The sequence below is a fragment of the Hylobates moloch genome, unplaced genomic scaffold (genome assembly GCF_009828535.3).
Source record: "Hylobates moloch isolate HMO894 unplaced genomic scaffold, HMol_V3 SCAFFOLD_3, whole genome shotgun sequence".
In the NCBI taxonomy this organism is placed as follows: Eukaryota; Metazoa; Chordata; class Mammalia; order Primates; family Hylobatidae; genus Hylobates; species Hylobates moloch.
This window is the reverse complement of record NW_026652278.1, coordinates 119,527,304-119,544,026: the sequence shown is the minus strand read 5'-3', so window position 1 is coordinate 119,544,026 and position 16,723 is coordinate 119,527,304. Positions and strand designations below refer to the sequence as shown.

The 16,723-nt window shown below is 36.5% G+C and overlaps 1 protein-coding gene across 6 annotated transcripts in view; it reads right to left on the bottom strand.

Annotated features, from left to right (window-relative positions):
* INTU (inturned planar cell polarity protein) overlaps positions 1 to 16,723 on the bottom strand; it is a 92,876-nt gene that overhangs the window by 62,419 nt on the left and 13,734 nt on the right. For 5 of the 6 annotated variants that reach the window (XM_058436736.1, XM_032146981.2, XM_058436735.1 and 2 more), the window contains exons 2-3: positions 9,928 to 10,463; positions 2,968 to 3,053 (exon numbers count right to left, since the gene is read on the bottom strand). In XM_058436736.1, coding sequence (XP_058292719.1) covers positions 2,968 to 3,053; positions 9,928 to 10,463 — 622 coding nt within the window. Of the gene's footprint in view, positions 1 to 2,967; positions 3,054 to 8,272; positions 8,289 to 9,927; positions 10,464 to 16,723 lie in introns of those variants that run through there. The other variant, XM_058436738.1, reaches the window with a different exon arrangement.

Below are 16,723 nucleotides of genomic sequence, written 5' to 3'. Positions count from 1 at the left end.
ACCCAAGCTCCCGGATAAAGATGGGAGGAGATGATGTACTACATGCATGATTATGTACCTGTTAAATAAATGAGAGCACAGAGCTGCAGAAACGGATCAGGGTCACAAAAGTCAGCAATTAGATGGGTATTTGCACCTTTGTTCTTGTTATTTAAAATTTCGAAAAGCTCTTTTTTAAATCAACATTTTATTTTAGAAATTTTAAAACTACAGAAAAGTTGTAAGAAGAGAACCATGATTGCTCATAATGCCACATCTAATGGCACTATTGTTCACATTTTGTCACATTTGCTTCATTTTGTCTCTTCTCTCTGGTCTTCCTTTCCTTTCCTTCCATACTCCTCCCTTCTCTATATGTATTTTTTAAGTTTCTTGGCTGAACCTGCAAATTATTTGCAGGTATTTTAATACATTGTCCCTAAGTACTTCAGCAGGTATCTCCTAAGGACAAGGGCATCTTCTTACACCAGGGGTCCTCAACCTCCAGGCCACGGACAGGTACCAGAACTATTAGGAACCAGGTGGCATAGCAGGAGGCGAGTCGTCAGTGAGCGAAGCTTCATCCATATTTATAGCCACTCCCCATCATTCACATTATTGCCTGAGCTCTACCTCCTGTCAGATCAGTGGTGACATTAGATTCTCCCAGGAGCACAAAACCTGTTGTGAACTGCGCATGTGGGGGATCTAGGTTGTGCACTCCTTATGATAATCTAATGCGTGATAATCTGTCACTGTCTCCTGTCACTCCCAGATGGGACCATCTAGCTGCAGGAAAGCAAGCTCAGGGCTCCCACTGATTCTACATTATGGTGAGTTGTATAATTATTTCATACTAATAGAAATCGTGTATACAATAAATGTATACCTGACTCCTCTTGCGTGTTTAACAAGGATGGGTTAATTGTGGATGGAACTGGTCCAAAGTATTTAAATCCTAATTTCTTTCTCTCCCTTTTTCTTCTGCTAAGTGTGCACAGTTGAATTTGCAAAGGTTAATTAAATATAAGTATAATGTGGTTCTGCTGTAAACATAACTTTTCATATTTTTGAAGAAAGAATAGACATGATTGAACTCTGGCAATACTGGAAGCACACCTGCAACCAACATAGGCAAGAAAAGGGGATCCCTCACTCAGGGATAATACTCGACTTGGAGGAAGCTGACTCACTTGTTAAAATACTGCAGTTCTTCACCACTAATCAATAAGTAGCTGCTGTCTGAGCACCCTGAAGTACCCTAGTACCCTCCCTTGGACCTCCCCACATCTAGTGACTAAAGTGGGTAACAGTACAACCTACTCTAGCATCATGGCTGGCTGATGTCCCCCTGATTGTTACTATTTCAAACACCACCCCATCTCCATCTACATCTCGCTATCCATTCCTAGGCATTGCTGGTCTCAGCTACCATAGTTATCCCAGCACTTTCATTTTACATTTCCAAAGATAGCTAAATTTACAGAGCATCTGTGTGTGTGTGTGTGCATGCGCACACAAACATGTGCATACAAAGTATGTTTAAAACAAATAAATGGGCATTAGGGAAATCTTGTTTCCCAGAAAATAAGGATTTTCATCATGTGCCTTATTATTTCAGAATCTCAAATCAGATGCAGCTGAGATTCTGATTTATCAGGGATTCTATTCTTCAACCTGATCAATCCAAAAACGACTTCATCCTCTCACTGCCTGATGGGTCCTCTGTCCCACCAGTCTCCAGCCTTTTTGGCACCAGGGCCTGGTTTCATGCAAGACTATTTTTCCACAGACCAGGGTTGGGGGATGGTTTTGGGATGATTCAAGCACATTACATTTATTGTGCACTTTATTTCTATTATTATTATAATACATTGTAATATATAATGAAATAATTATACAACTCACCATAATGTAGAATCAGTGGGAACCCTGAATTTGTTTTCCTGCAACTAGATGGTCCCATCTGGGGGTGATGGGAGACAGTGACAAATCATCAGGCATTAGATTCTCATAAGGAGCATACAACCTAGATCCCTTCCTTACATGCACAGATCATAATAGGGTTCGTGCTCCTAGGAGAATCTAATGCCACCCCTGATCTAACAGGAGGTGGAGCTCAGACGCTAATGTGAGCGATGGGGAGCAGCTGTAAATACAGATGAAACTTTGCTCACTTGCCCACTGCTCACTTCCTGCTGTGGAGTCCAGTTCCCAACAGGCCACGAACCACTACCAGTCCATGGCCCAGGGTTTGAGGACCCCTGCTCTAACCCATATAAAGCATATCATCTTCCCTATCCCCCCAAAAAGAGAACGCTAATTCCTGATGCTATCTAGAACAGAGTATTCATGGTATACTCTGTTACCAAAAGGTATAGCACTTGCAAAATACCCCTAATAACTGAAAAACATCATCTACGATACACAATGTCAATGTTTAGGGTATCGAAATGACTTTTTATAAAATAAATTTATTTCTATCTACAAGGATTGAAAAATAATTCGTTAAGTAGCCAAACAAAAGTCCAGGAGAAAAGCTTAATTAAATAACAAAAAAAAATCAAGAAACTTGTATGATTTGTTTTTAAAATAAAATCACATTGGAAAAAAAAACATTATAGCAACAGTGATCTTAGTAAGTCAGAGAACAGAAAACTCCATGACTATTTAAAACGACTCTTCTAGGAACTAGATTGTCACAAGCATATATGGTAGTTATAATGGCAAGTTTGCAATTATGTATGTTTTCATTACTGTTGCTGTTACTGCTTTATGTAGAATTTTACTTGTAGATATTTTTCTCTCTTTTTAGAATAATCTCCAAAAGCTAATAGTATTAGCAAGAGCTAAATTTTCTTAAATAGGCAAGTATCAGTGTAACTCATCCATTATACATGATACTTTTCAGAAGCTTAAAAAGGAAAATAGTGCACGATATATTTATTTTATGTAACATCATAAAATATAGAAAAAGAATGTCTATACCTGCATAGGTCCAGGAATGCAAGACAGAACTCTCTCAATGTTTTCAGTAGTAACATCAACATCATTCACAGCAACAAGGACATCACCTGAAACCAGAATAACAATAAAAGATAGTTTTATGAATATCTAAAAACCATAGAGGTCTAGAATTGGAACATTAAACAGCTACTCTGACCTCCTCAAAGTACAGTGAGAAATGTGGTACAGACAAGCAGGAACTTGTCCAAGTTTATAGAGCTTACTGGTGGCAGGGCTAATCTCCTAACTTTACTCTTCTTGATCTATAATACTGCCCATTATTGCACCATAAATAATACAACCTATGAATATTTAAAAAAATAAATATTTTTATTCTTGATACAATTGGGAGAATTATGTAAACCCAAAAACAAATGGAAAATTTGTAGCATGAACCAAATACCGTACTTGACAAAATTGAATCTAACCACTTAGACCCACAGTAAAAACAAAACAAAACAAAAAAAACCCAGCTGAAATTCTAATTAAATCCATGTGGCACATCATAACACAATATACTATGGTATTCACTTCTGTTACTGATCTATGTCTACACACAGTTCTTTGCTTCAAAGACCCCAATCATATCAAAATACAGTGCATGTTTGGTAAAAATTTCCTTTTCCATGTACTTTAAAAGAAATGTGTATGTTTTCCAAATCTGATAATAAAATAAATATCAGTGTTAAAATGGAAATTTACTTTCAGAATATAATTATACTATCAAAATACCAGTTAGCTATATTAATAGAAATATAGACATACCAAAGTTATTTTTCTTATCATTCCTAAATATATTATTAGGAAATTGATGAAATAATTCATATTCATCCATTCATTTAACAAATATTTACTGAGCACTTACTGTGTGCCAGGCACTATTCTAAGCACTAGAGACAAAGAATTGAACAAAGACAAAATTTCTACTCTCAGGGAGCTTAATATTCTTTGGGGAAGATGGATAATAAACATGTTATACAGGTTAAGTATCCCAGATCCAAAAATTGAAAATCCAAAATGCTCCAAAATCCAAAACTTTTTGAGCACCAACCTGACCCTCAAAGGAAATGCTCATTGGAGCATTTTGGATTTGGGATTGTCAGATTTGGGACGCTCAACAGGTAAGTATAATGCAATATTCAAAAAAAAAATCGGAAGCACTTCTGGTCCCAGGTATTTTGAAGAAGTACTCAACCTGTATATGTAGAATCGTGTTGGTAGATAATTCTTCATAAGTCTCATGTTTCTGTACATCTTACAAGCCGAGGCATTGAAAGTCTTTGTTCTAGACTCTTTTCAAAGACGTTCGTGTAATGAACAGCCTTGGACAACAGAGATGGTGTTTCCATCCTGAGCAAAGGTCAAGCTTGTTTACTGAATGGTATAATAAGGTCAATGCTGTGCTCAATATCTTATTATTAATAACTGTTCTTTATAAAAGATTGGTGTTCCCTAAGTTCAGAGTTCCTTTCCTTTAAGGCAACCCATTATTAGGCATCACTTGGCCATCTGTAGGGTTGGCAAACAGATGAAAATGTTGCCACTGTAGGTACTGCTATTCCTCCTTTTTTTCCTTCCTCTCCTTGATACTCTATTGAATGAGATGGGGTTAAGTGCAGAGTAAGCAGGAGTAGTTTCTTAGGCCAACTGTGAAGGCTTGAACTAGGTTTAGCTGCTCAAGAGATACAACTCAGATGAGAGTTTTGCAAGCATGGGCACCAGGTCGTTATGATGGTTAACCATTACAGCACTTCAGACAAACTTTTCTTAAAATTAAGAACTTGCAGACTAAAATAAACTTTCAACTTGAAGTCCACTCGGAAAAAAAAAAAAACACAACGAGATGCCTGTTTAATTTCTCCTATATAAGAGATTACACAAGAGTACTATATCAAATTACTTACAGCTGTAGTGATTTAAAAAAAAATAAAGGAATGATGGACACAGTATAGCTGTGTCAATGTAAAATGAAACCACTTTTGGACTACCCTAATGATTAGTTCTGTTGTCTATAGTTTGTTATCCTCAGGGCACAGAAATAGTAAAACCATTTTAAATTTGTTACTTTAAACTAAAACTCCATTGGATGATGTGCCAAATGACTTTTTTCTCCAAATCCTAATGAATACATTCCTGTAGCTGAGTGTTATAGGGAGTATTATCTAAAATTATCAAGTCTAACAAACCTCTAAAACGAGGAGATGGTTCATCATAAAAATATATGAAAATAAAATTTGAAAGCAAGTGTAGTATACCCAATATTTTTAAATGTTTAGTAGAAAATTTTCCCATTCTATGAAATAAATATTATATCCACGTCTCATTCTCCCGGACATTTGTTTTCCTCTAGTGTTTCTGAACACTTCTGTGAAGTGACTCAGAGATGGCTGGCTTCCTGGACATCACACCTTTGCAGTGGACATCCTAAACTCCAGGAAAGGTCTTTCTCCGTGAGTACACGGTAGTCATTAATATGATCTGTCCCATTTCAAAGGCTAAAAGGGAATGAATTACATGATTGGTTTGCATTGTTAAATAAGAAATGGCCTGGGTAGAAATAAGAGAAAATTTTTATTAAGAGATATATTTAAGAACCAAATAAAATATTTTAAAAAGAGATCAGTTTATCACAGTTCCTCAATGTAAAGTTAAATTATGTGAGAAAAGCCATCAACTTCTCAGTATATACTTAACATCAAACAACATGTGTATACTAAAGGGCTACTACATAAGGCACCAAGGGCTGTGAAAATATATATGCAAAAGTTTGTTTACTGCGGTGTTTATACTATATATAAAATGAATATACAACTTAAATTATTTTTGACAAAAAATTATTGTATATAAATGTAGGAAAAGGGGAGGATATATATCAAAATGTTGTCTTTGGGTATATGGAATTTTTCTTCTTTGCTTAACTGTATTTTCTAAATTGTCTAAAATGAAGGTATATTATTACTATCGCAAAAAGAAAAAAAACTCATATTTTGCCAAAAAACCCCCCACTGTGGTAGGCAGCATAGTTGTCCCCCCAAAGATGTCTATGTTTCAATCCCTGAAATCTCTGAATATGCTACCTTACACAGCAAGAAGGACTTTGCAGTTGTAATTAACTTAAAAGACTGGAAGACTGTCCTGGATTATCCGAGTGATCGTCAGTTAGGTAAAGATAAAGTTCTTTATAGCAGGAAGGCAGAAGTGTCAGGGTCAGCATGAGAAAGACTGGAAGATGCTATGCTGCTGGCTTTGAAGATGGAGGACAGGACCACAAGCCAAAGAATGCAGATAGCCTCTGAAAGCTGACCAAGGAATGGGATTCTTCCCTGGAGCCTCCAAAAGGAATGTAGCCCTGTGGACACCTTGATTTTCATACAAGAAGACCCATTTTAGATTTCTGTCCTACGTTATTGCAAGATGATAAATCTGTATTGTTTTAAACCACTAAGTTTGTGGTAATTTGTCACGGCAGCAATAGAAGATGAATGCACTAGCCTAATAATACAAAGCAATCTTTGTGATGCACCAAAAAAGGAACCATGAATGCTAAAAAGCAAAGATGGACATACAAGGCATATCTGGAGGTCAGTTAGGAAAAAAATAAATCAGCCTTGCTTGTTAGAGGTGGGGATTTATGGATAGAAGGAGTGGCACGTATGTATGGGACAGAGAAATGAGATCAAATTGTGAATTTAAATTGATCCTTTAAATTAAGCCAAATTTGACTTCGGGGAAAGGGAATCTGGTTTTTGAAAAGCAGTTACTATACTGCCATTTTATACATTCAAAACTCAATGTTTTCTGCCAATGCATTTACTAACAATAAATTTTGTTGTTTTTTTTTTGAGTTTTAATCTCAACCCCTCGTCTATAATATGTGGGCACTAAACTAGAGAGAATTAAGGCCCCTCCCAACCTACCATTCTAGAAGTCCTTGAATAATGGTACCAGCTTGTTTTCGTGAAAACTGTTAAATGAAGAAAAATCAGATATTTATCCTGCCTTTCCTGTCTGAACCATATGTCAAGGTTACCAAACAGAGGTGAGGGGGAGCTTCTTTTTATGAAAGTAGTCTAACTGAAATATCAAGAAAGACTGACAGAACTGGAATACCACCATTTTGCAGTCCCTTAATGAATTAATGGATCTAGGCAATGATCATCAATAACTGTTAATATCACAAAAAGAAAAACAGCAGATAATATGTTGTTCCTGATGGAAGCACACAGACCACCTATAAAATATGTTTGATAGCCCTCAAGATCTAACTAACAACTTACAGGAAATACCACTGAAAGTGGGGCATGTTAAATGAATTCTGGCTCCTTTTACAGAACTAAAAGAACAAACCGTAGAGATATTTAGTTCTATCCTATCATTTCAGAAGAAGGAAAGTAGAGGACCCAAGGGAATTTAAGTATATATTATCCCCTGTTCCAGTCATCTATTGTTGCATAATAAGTCATCCAAAAAAAATTTTTTTTTTTTGAGACAGAGTCTCACTGTGTTCCCCAGGCTGCAGTGCGGTGGTACAATCTTGGCTCATTGCAACCTCTGCCTCCCAGGTTCAAGTGATTCTCATGCCCCAGCCTCTCCAGTAGCTGAGATTACAGGCATGCACCACAAGGCCCAGCTAAGTTTTGTATTTTTTAGTAGACACGGGGTCTTGCCATGTTGGCCAGGCTGGTCTCAAACTTCTGGCCTCAAGTGATCTGCCCACCTTGGCCTCCCAAAGTACTGGGATTACAAGTGTGAGCCACCACGCCAGGCCTATCCAAATAATTTTGAGGCTTGAAACAACAACAACTGGCCAGGCACAGTGGCTCACGCCTGTAATCCCAGCACTTTGTGGGGCTGAGGCGGGTGGATCACCTGAGGTCAGGAGTTCAAGACCAACCTGACCAACATGGTAAAACTCCGTCTCTATTAAAAAATACAAAAAAATTAGTCAGGCATGGTGGTGGGTACCTGTAATCCCAACTACTCGGGAGGCTGAGGCAGGAGAATGGCTTGAACCTGGGAGGTGGAGGTTGAAGTGAGCTGAGATGGCGCCATTGCACTCTAGCCTGGGCGATAAGAGCAAAACTCCATCTCAAAAATAAATAAATAAATAAATAAATAAATAAATAAATAAATAAAATAAAAAAATATATAACAACAACAATAATTTATCATCTCTCCTGGTTCTGGGGTTAACTGGGGTCAGCTGTGGTTCTCACTTGGGATTCCTCATGCAGTTACAGCCAGATGGTGGTTGGGGCTGGAGTCATCTTAAAGGCTTCTCACTCACATCTGGTGGCGAGGGCTTCGGCTGGGACTATCAGCTGGACCACTGGTGTCTTGACCTCTTCACACAATGGTGACTGGGTTCTAAGGGCAAGTATCCCCAAACTAACCAGGCAGAAGCTGCATCACCTTTTATGATCCAACTTCTTAAGTCACATGGCACCAATCAAGCTGTAGTCACCAGCCCACCCAGATTCAATGACACAGAGCACAACTCTCCGTGGGAGGAGTATCAACACTACATTTTAAGAAAGTGTGCAGATCCTGTTGAGATCATTCTGGAACACATGCTTTGCCACAGATGCGCTTCCTACAAGATTCCATATGATCCTCCTTGTAAACCCCTATGATGACACTTATCAGACAGTGAGGAGCTGCCTGCCTATCTGTAACCCATCTCTTCCACTAAAACATAGCTCCTTTCAAGAAATAATTGGATCAGTAAAGTAATCTTTGTATTCCTGGCACTTAGCAGATGCTAAAAAAACAAATTGTCAAATCAGTGAACAAACAAATGAAATTCAGATTTAAAGTTGGAAACATTTGTAAATGTATCTGTAAATGTTCTTCATTTAAACCTCTTATGCTAGATAAACTTAAAAGACTGTCAGCTTTTAGAACTGTTATTACTTTTAAACTATCGCAAGGACAAAAAACCAAACACCGCATGTTCTCACTCATAGGTGGGAATTGAACAATGAGAACTCATGGACACAGGAAGGGGAACATCACATTCCGGGTACTGTTGTGGGGTGGGGGGTCGGGGGGGCGGAGACAGCATTAGGAGATATACCTAATGCTAAATGACGAGCTAATGGGTGCAGGAAATCAACATGGCACATGGATACATATGTAACAAACCTGCACATTGTGCACATGTACCCTAAAACCTAAAGTATAATAAAAAAAAAAAAAAAAAAAAAAAAAAAAGAACTGTTATTACTTTTAAATTTTAGTAATAATATATCCTCAAATTTGAATCATTTATCTTTAAGTAATTAGATTGCTATTAACTCAAACATTGTATCTGACAGCTTAAAATTTATCAGCAACACAAAATGTTCATCTTAATATATGTTCAGAATAACTTGTGGGTTTATTTTTCTTGAAAATTGGTGGGCTATTTTATGACAGATATATTTTATGACACACGCCCTTAAAAGGAAATTTATGTATAACACCACTGTTGCTAAATATGCCAAATGAAATAGTTGAAAACCACTCCAAGAACTTAGTGTACTCAAGTGCAAACATACAATTTAAAAGTATTTTTATTCATAAATTATATATTTTTGTATCCTGTTACTGGATATAGCCATTCAAACCTAAATTATCACTCTATGATCAACTTATTTTTCTTGTCAGCAAATATAACCAAGATGAAATAAAATTATATAATTCAAAACTTGAAAATTAGGTAAGCTATTTCTTGGCCTGAACAAGGCACACATATATTCAACACACTGAACTGGTTATTTTAAGAACACTGTGCCTTGTAGTGTACCACGTGTAACCATTTCTCTACTGTACCAAATGTCATTAATCAGTTCTTTATCTGTGGAGACTGTATATAATTGTTTTTATCACATTTCCCGCAAGGTGTCATCGTTAATCGTGTATCTCCGTAAACAAGGATGGATGTGTACCAGCAACACTTACCAATGAGTACCTGACCGCTCTTCATAGCAGATCCCCCTGGCAGCAGGCCATGGACCACAAGCCTCTCTCCATCACCCTGCTTTCCAGTTCTTCTCCAGCTCCACTTGGTCTGATGAATAATTCCAACCAGCACTTCCAGAAGCCTCAGCTGCTCTTTGGCTTTGATGACAGTTAGCTTTTTGGGGTTTACATAAACATTCACATCTTTGTACCGTTGTTGGACAATGACTCCTGTCTTCTGATTGGACTGATGCTTTAGAATGGATACTGGTCCATTGTCATTGCTATTTTTTTTATTGCAGCGCTTGGGTAAAAGTCTTTTCCTTCTTAAAATTTTGGTAAACTGCTTGAGTTTGGGTTCATACTTTTTTCTTTCTTTGTAATCATCTTCAATGATAATCTCATTTTCACTGAACCTGACATGGTTCACAGTTGGTGTCTCAGGAAGGAGGCTTTCTTCTTCATCCTCACTCAATTCCAAATAGAACAGCTCTCCATTTTTCTGCACACTGTCCAGCCATTCAGGCTCAAGATCACTATGAAAGAGAGAAAAGATAATCTTAATAGCAGCCCAATATATAAAAAAAGGTATGTCATCCTGGCATGGGGGTGAGGGTTGGGGCTGGGGAGCAGGAAGATGGGAAAGGGTGAAACTTCTTTATTATTTCAAATTATCCTTACTATTTCTAATTTATTGTGAGCCTCAACATTATTTCATATAGGATGCTTTTTTTGTAGAGCTTTGAAGAATAGGAGTTGGGGGAGAAGGAATCAAAAAGGCATAGCAATAGAAAGGAAAACCAATGAAAAAAGAGATAGTCCCCTTATAGAATCTGTAAGTTGAAAAAAATTAAATCAACCACTGTGTGGTTACTGCTCCCTTTAAACAATTTCACCGAATGATAATTTGCATTAGCAGTTGATTATGCAATTATATCCACAGAAGCATGCTATTTGGAAATTGTACATGAAAATCTATTATTTGCATAGAAATTATTTAGGATGGCTGTCAGGTTAAAGTGAAAGCTAAAGCCAGCTTTAACAGACTTTTACATAAGTTTTCAAAAAAGAAACATTCACTTCACCATGAACTAAAATCTGTCCTGAAAACAACCCGTTTATAATCACAGTTAATATAGTAATGATCACTTTACTGTCTATAATTTCCATAAACTCCTTTTTATGAAAAATTGTAGTAGGAAAAAAACAAAGCACATATTACATAATTCATCGTGATTATAAAAAATATTTTTAACTGGGAAGTATGCCGCTGAAAAAAAACAAAATTACTGCTATTAAAATGATTGAAATAGCATTAAGGAGCAAAAATACTCATGGTAACAAACCTAAACTCTACCCTGTTCAATGTTATGAACAGTTTACCTTTCAAACTGCTATTCTTTAAAGTGAAACTAGTAATAGTGGAAAAATTAACATGTAGAGAGTCTTTTTAGAAACATGAGCTGTAATATCCTGGCCCGAAAGAGTATAATTTGTGTTGTAATCATTAAATCAGACAGAAGACATTTCTGTTTTCTGCAGTGTTTATTAGCAACTCCAGTTCTCTTAACTTAAAAGTCAAATGTCTCTTTCTAAACACTTTGAAAATTAGCCCCCAAAATATACTATTCTATTACTCAACTCAAACTAACCACTGCCCTGGTCTGTGGCTGGTCATTAATACAGAATTTTCAGCTACATATGAGTCATTTTTAAAAATGCCTAACAAGCTGAAAATATCAAAACTAACATTTCTTTGGGACTTGTTGGTTCCCAGTGTGTGGCATCATCATAGGCACTAAGCCTCACTTATTGCAGATTATTAACCAAATATCGCTTATTTCAACCATAGCTATCTGTACCCACAGAATCAGTATTTAAATAACTATGCAGTTCTACTCTTGAGAGTCTAAATAACTATATCCCCACCATAATCATTTAGATAACAAAGCTACCTTGATTTTAATTGCTACAGTGTAAATACCATGATAGCACATTAATTATTAAAAACATATGTATCAATTTAATATGTATATAAATTTAAACAATGAATAAAGTGTATCAGCCTTATTATCTCACCCATTTAACCTGTTAAGTTATTTGTATTAGAGGTATGTAAAAGAAACATTTTTTCCACTTACTAAATATGAAGATGATTCATTTCAATCTCTAAAGTTTGAATGTGAAATCACTTTTGGTTATGATTCAAAGATCCATGCATGTGGGGGCCAAGGGGATAGCATCTTGGCATTCAATTGTGGAGCAACTAAACAGCGCCAGGAACTATGGTAAGTACCAGAATTATAATGACGAGAATGTCAGTTCCCGCCCTTGCTTAGTAAAGAAGAGAAAGTGAGAAAGAATTCATGACAGTACACAGGGTAAGTACAAGACAGAGGCATACAGGAGAGTCACCCAGCTTAGCCATACAGGAGAGTCACCCAGCTTAGCCATACAGGAGAGTCACCCAGCTTAGCCTAGCTGGAGGTTGAGGGGAGATCAGGGAGACCCCAGAAATTAGTTTGAAAGGATAAATGAGGAAGGGAGAGAGGTGGGGAGCTGAAGGGAAAGACGTGAAGAGATTTCAAACGGAGTAACAGCATAAGCAATGACCTGAGGATAGTCCCCATGGCCTAGACGGAGAACCACTAGCAGTCTGCAGTTGCCAGAGTAAATGTGGAAGGTGGGGAATGACAGAAGTGGTCAAGCCCTAGTTTTGCCAGGCTTTTTAGATCACCCTAAGGGGTCTGGCTTTTGTATTGCAGGTAAGAAGGCATCAACAAAGAGTTTTAAGTAGAGAGTTTACGTGTTAGATATCCCTGGATAGGCCTACTTTGGCAAGTAAATCATTGGTGGATTTGAGGTGGACAAGACTCAAGGCAGGAGGACTAGTCAGGGGGCTGTTTCAGTAGTTGAAGCAAAAATCACAAATAAAGCAATAATAGAAGAGATGGAAAGTAGGAAGAACATTTGCGAAACTCTTGAAAATCACCAGAACTTCGAGACTGATTGGGTGGGGAGAGAGAGAGAGAGCAGGATTCATGTTGACTAGATTTCTAGTTGGTGGCTATACTTTCATGGATCCTTTTGTGCATACCCATGTGCAGACTCATCGTAATACATGGGAACATAATCTTAATACTTCTCTTACTATCTCTCTCTCACATGAACACTGTTAAAAAATCCATGCTTTATAATCATATAAAAACACATATAGGGTTATTCTGTCACTGTTTTGAAAAAGTGGAATCATTATACATGTACCTATATAAAGTACATATATAATTTCTCACTTAACAATACCGCTTAGAAATCACTTTATAATTTCTTTAATTATATAATTTCTCACTTAACAATACAGCTTATAAATTACTAGTGGCTGCATAATATTCGATATCAAGGATGTAGGACATTTGGTCATTCACCTACTGATAAGCTTTGTGTTCAGTTCTTGTTTTTCCACCACAAAGTTATAGGAACCATCAATATACACGTGTGTGTGTGTGTGTGTGTGTGTGTGTGTGTGTATGTATGTGTGTGTGTATATATATATATATATTATACATATCTTTACCCAAAAGACTATACCAATTTATATTTTCACTAGCGATGTGTGGGATCCACTCTCTTAATGTCTAGATTTTTAAAAATACATCATTTTAAGAAAAGAAAGACATTTTTTAAAAAGAGGAAGAAACTAAAAGGAAGATAAAGAGGTAGAGACAGGGAAGTGTACATAAGAGACCCCACACAGAAGGGCAACTTATACTGAAAAGCAAATGAACTGAGAAATCATGAAGAGCTGAGTTCAAATTTTGTTCTATTATGATTTTAACCTTTCTAAGATTGACTGATTGATTGCTTTAGTTTTCCTCTTCTTGAAAATAGATTATAGCTACCTCACAGGACTCTTGTCAATAGAAAATACAATAATGTTGTTCCTGGCATGGTTAAGTTCCAAATAAATATCAGTTCTCTTCCTCTTGCTTTTACTAGATATAACTCTTGTGTTTCTGTATTTTTCTAACTGGCATTAAATGAAGGTGTCTCTAATGATCTCAGTTTGCCAGGTTTCAGGGTAGGTGATAGTGACACAAGAAGCAAAGCTAGGCACCGCCTTTAAGGACCCTATAGTTCAATATTCCTAGAAGGTTCTTTATTCCTACTCCAGAGGAATAGTTCCGAGTTAGATAAGCATCAAGAGATTGGTCAACGGGTACAAAGTTACAGTTAGATAGGAGAAATAAATTCTGGTGTTCTATTGCACAGTATGGAGACTATAGTTAACAATATTATAGTGTATATTTCAAAATTACTAGAACAAGGATTTTTGAATGTTCTCATCACAAAGAAATGATAAACATATGAAGTGATAAATATGCCAAATGTCCTGATTTAATCACTATACAATGTATACATCTATTGAAATATCACATTGTACTCCACAGATATGTGTAATTATTATGTCAATTTTTTAAAAAGAGGATAAATGATTAGTGTATTAAGAAATTTTAATAGAATTCTAATGACTGTTGTCCCAAACTAGTTCTTCTAGCCCTATTAGAAGAAAGGGGATGTGTTAACAACAACAACAACAAACACAAAAACCTAACCTTTCATTACAACTTCCCCAAATTAAAGAAATTAATACATACAGATAATCCCCACTCCAGGAGATGAAGTTTAATCCCTCCTCCCCTTGAGTATAGACTTACTGACTATACTCTTCCAGAGAACAGAGTATGGAAAGAGAAAGATAGTAACTTTCCAGGGAAGAGACCTGGCAGACACTACCTTACGTAACCAGTGATCAAGGTAATGAAAAACAAGAAAGGACTAAGAAATTGTTACAGACCAGAGGAGACTAAGCAGACAATACAATATTCTGGATTGAATCCTGGAATAGAAAAAGAACACTAATGGAAGAGTGGTGAAAGCCAAATAAAGTTTGGAGTTTAGTTAACAGAAATGACCATGTTCATGTCTTGTTTTGACAAATGCATAATAGTTGTGTAAGATGTTAACATCAGGGGAAACCGGGTGAAGGATTTATGGGAAGTCTGTACTATCTTTGGAACTCTTGTGTAAATCTAAACTTACTCAAAAATAAAAAGAAAATTAATGAAAGGAATTAAATCTAGCAGTTTTAATTCAGATCTTTGTAGTACATGGGTCGTATTTTAGCACTAATATAAATAAATACTCCTTCAAAATTTTCTAAGACCTTATGGTACAAGCTGCAGAATTATTGTGTAAATGTCTTTCAATTTTCTTTCAATGAGTCTTATTTTGTTTATTCTGCTTTGCTTTAAGCAGAATAACTGTATGTTTATAGCCTGCCTGCAATGTTTTAGGGCACTTTAATTGGTATTCAAGGCCCTAAATGATGTGGTAAACAGGAGTAGAGCCCTTCTTCCCAAAGAAAGACTTGCTAATTTGCAAATAAGCAAGTTCACTTACATAAACTGTAACATAAATATATTAAAGAAAATGAACTTCAGATAATGCTAATAATTGTCTCATTCCTGACGTATTCAAAAATATCTAAGTCAACACTAAATCTTTTAATACCCCTCTAATAGTTATTTGAATCTCTCAGGTCTTTATTTGCATTAATGCCAGCATTTTTCATCATTTGCAATAGTACAGCAATTTCCTTAACTACCACAAGAAAAGAGTTATAAAACAGCCAGCCCTACTGGCACATTTCCTTAGTTAAGGAAAATAAACACTTGTTACTATTCCAAATCTGTTATAGTATACTTTTTTCTTTTTTTCTCAGTGGGCAAAGCACAATGCACTTTACCAAAGTGGTCAACACATATAGTTATGTGGTGCTAATAGGTATAACAGGACAATTCTAGGAACAGAGCAAAACCACACACAATAAAAACACTGACAAATTAATATGGATTCTATCTGGCACTTATTCAGTAAGCACTTGCCTGCCTATGCTTTTCTGTGTTTTCTGTTTTCTGTCTACCAACGATATCTAATTTTCACTCTTGATGGTCTTCTGATCATTTTCTAAAGGAACACCATGAACTTCAATCATTAAAATGTATGCTGGATGATACAGCAGCTTAGGGGTAGGGAGTCTCAGATGAGCTGAAGCTCTTCTTGCTAAGCAACATTAGAATAACTGTTAAGCATGTCAAAGAAGGCAAAGGGATCATTCAATAAATGCATAACTGTTCATTCACTGCAGGTAATACATTTCTACATCAGGAACACATCTAATAGTGACCTCATTCCCCGGGTCACATTTCCTATCACCTGCCCCCTCAGCTAAACAGGGCATTCCTATGCATCACTAAATTGGTGATACAATCTAACCCTGGCAGGACAAAAGTCATACACCAACAAAACATTTTGTGATAGGACTTTACTGTACTTTTAAAGATGTCAGATGGGACAGAGAGCTAATCAAATGGCTGAAATGCAAGTGCCAACACTCAGGAATAAAGACTGCTATAGGACTAGAGTACAGGATGGAGAGATAGTCTAAGAGAGACCAGAAAAGATTCTAGGAGAAGGTAGAACTTAAGTGGGATCTTGAATGATTTTGACAAGTAGAGATAGGAAGAAAGGGTATTTCAAACAGAGAGAACAAAGTACATAAAGGTGTAGGTGTGAAAGCAAGTGGTCAATTTGAGAATGAGTGGATAATCATTTTCAATAATGAACAGGGAGATCAATAGAAATGAGACAGGAAAGACTTGGAACAGATCTAAAATTTAAAAATCATCCTAAGGAACCTAGAATTTATTTGGAAGGCCACCAAACTTTTGAGTAG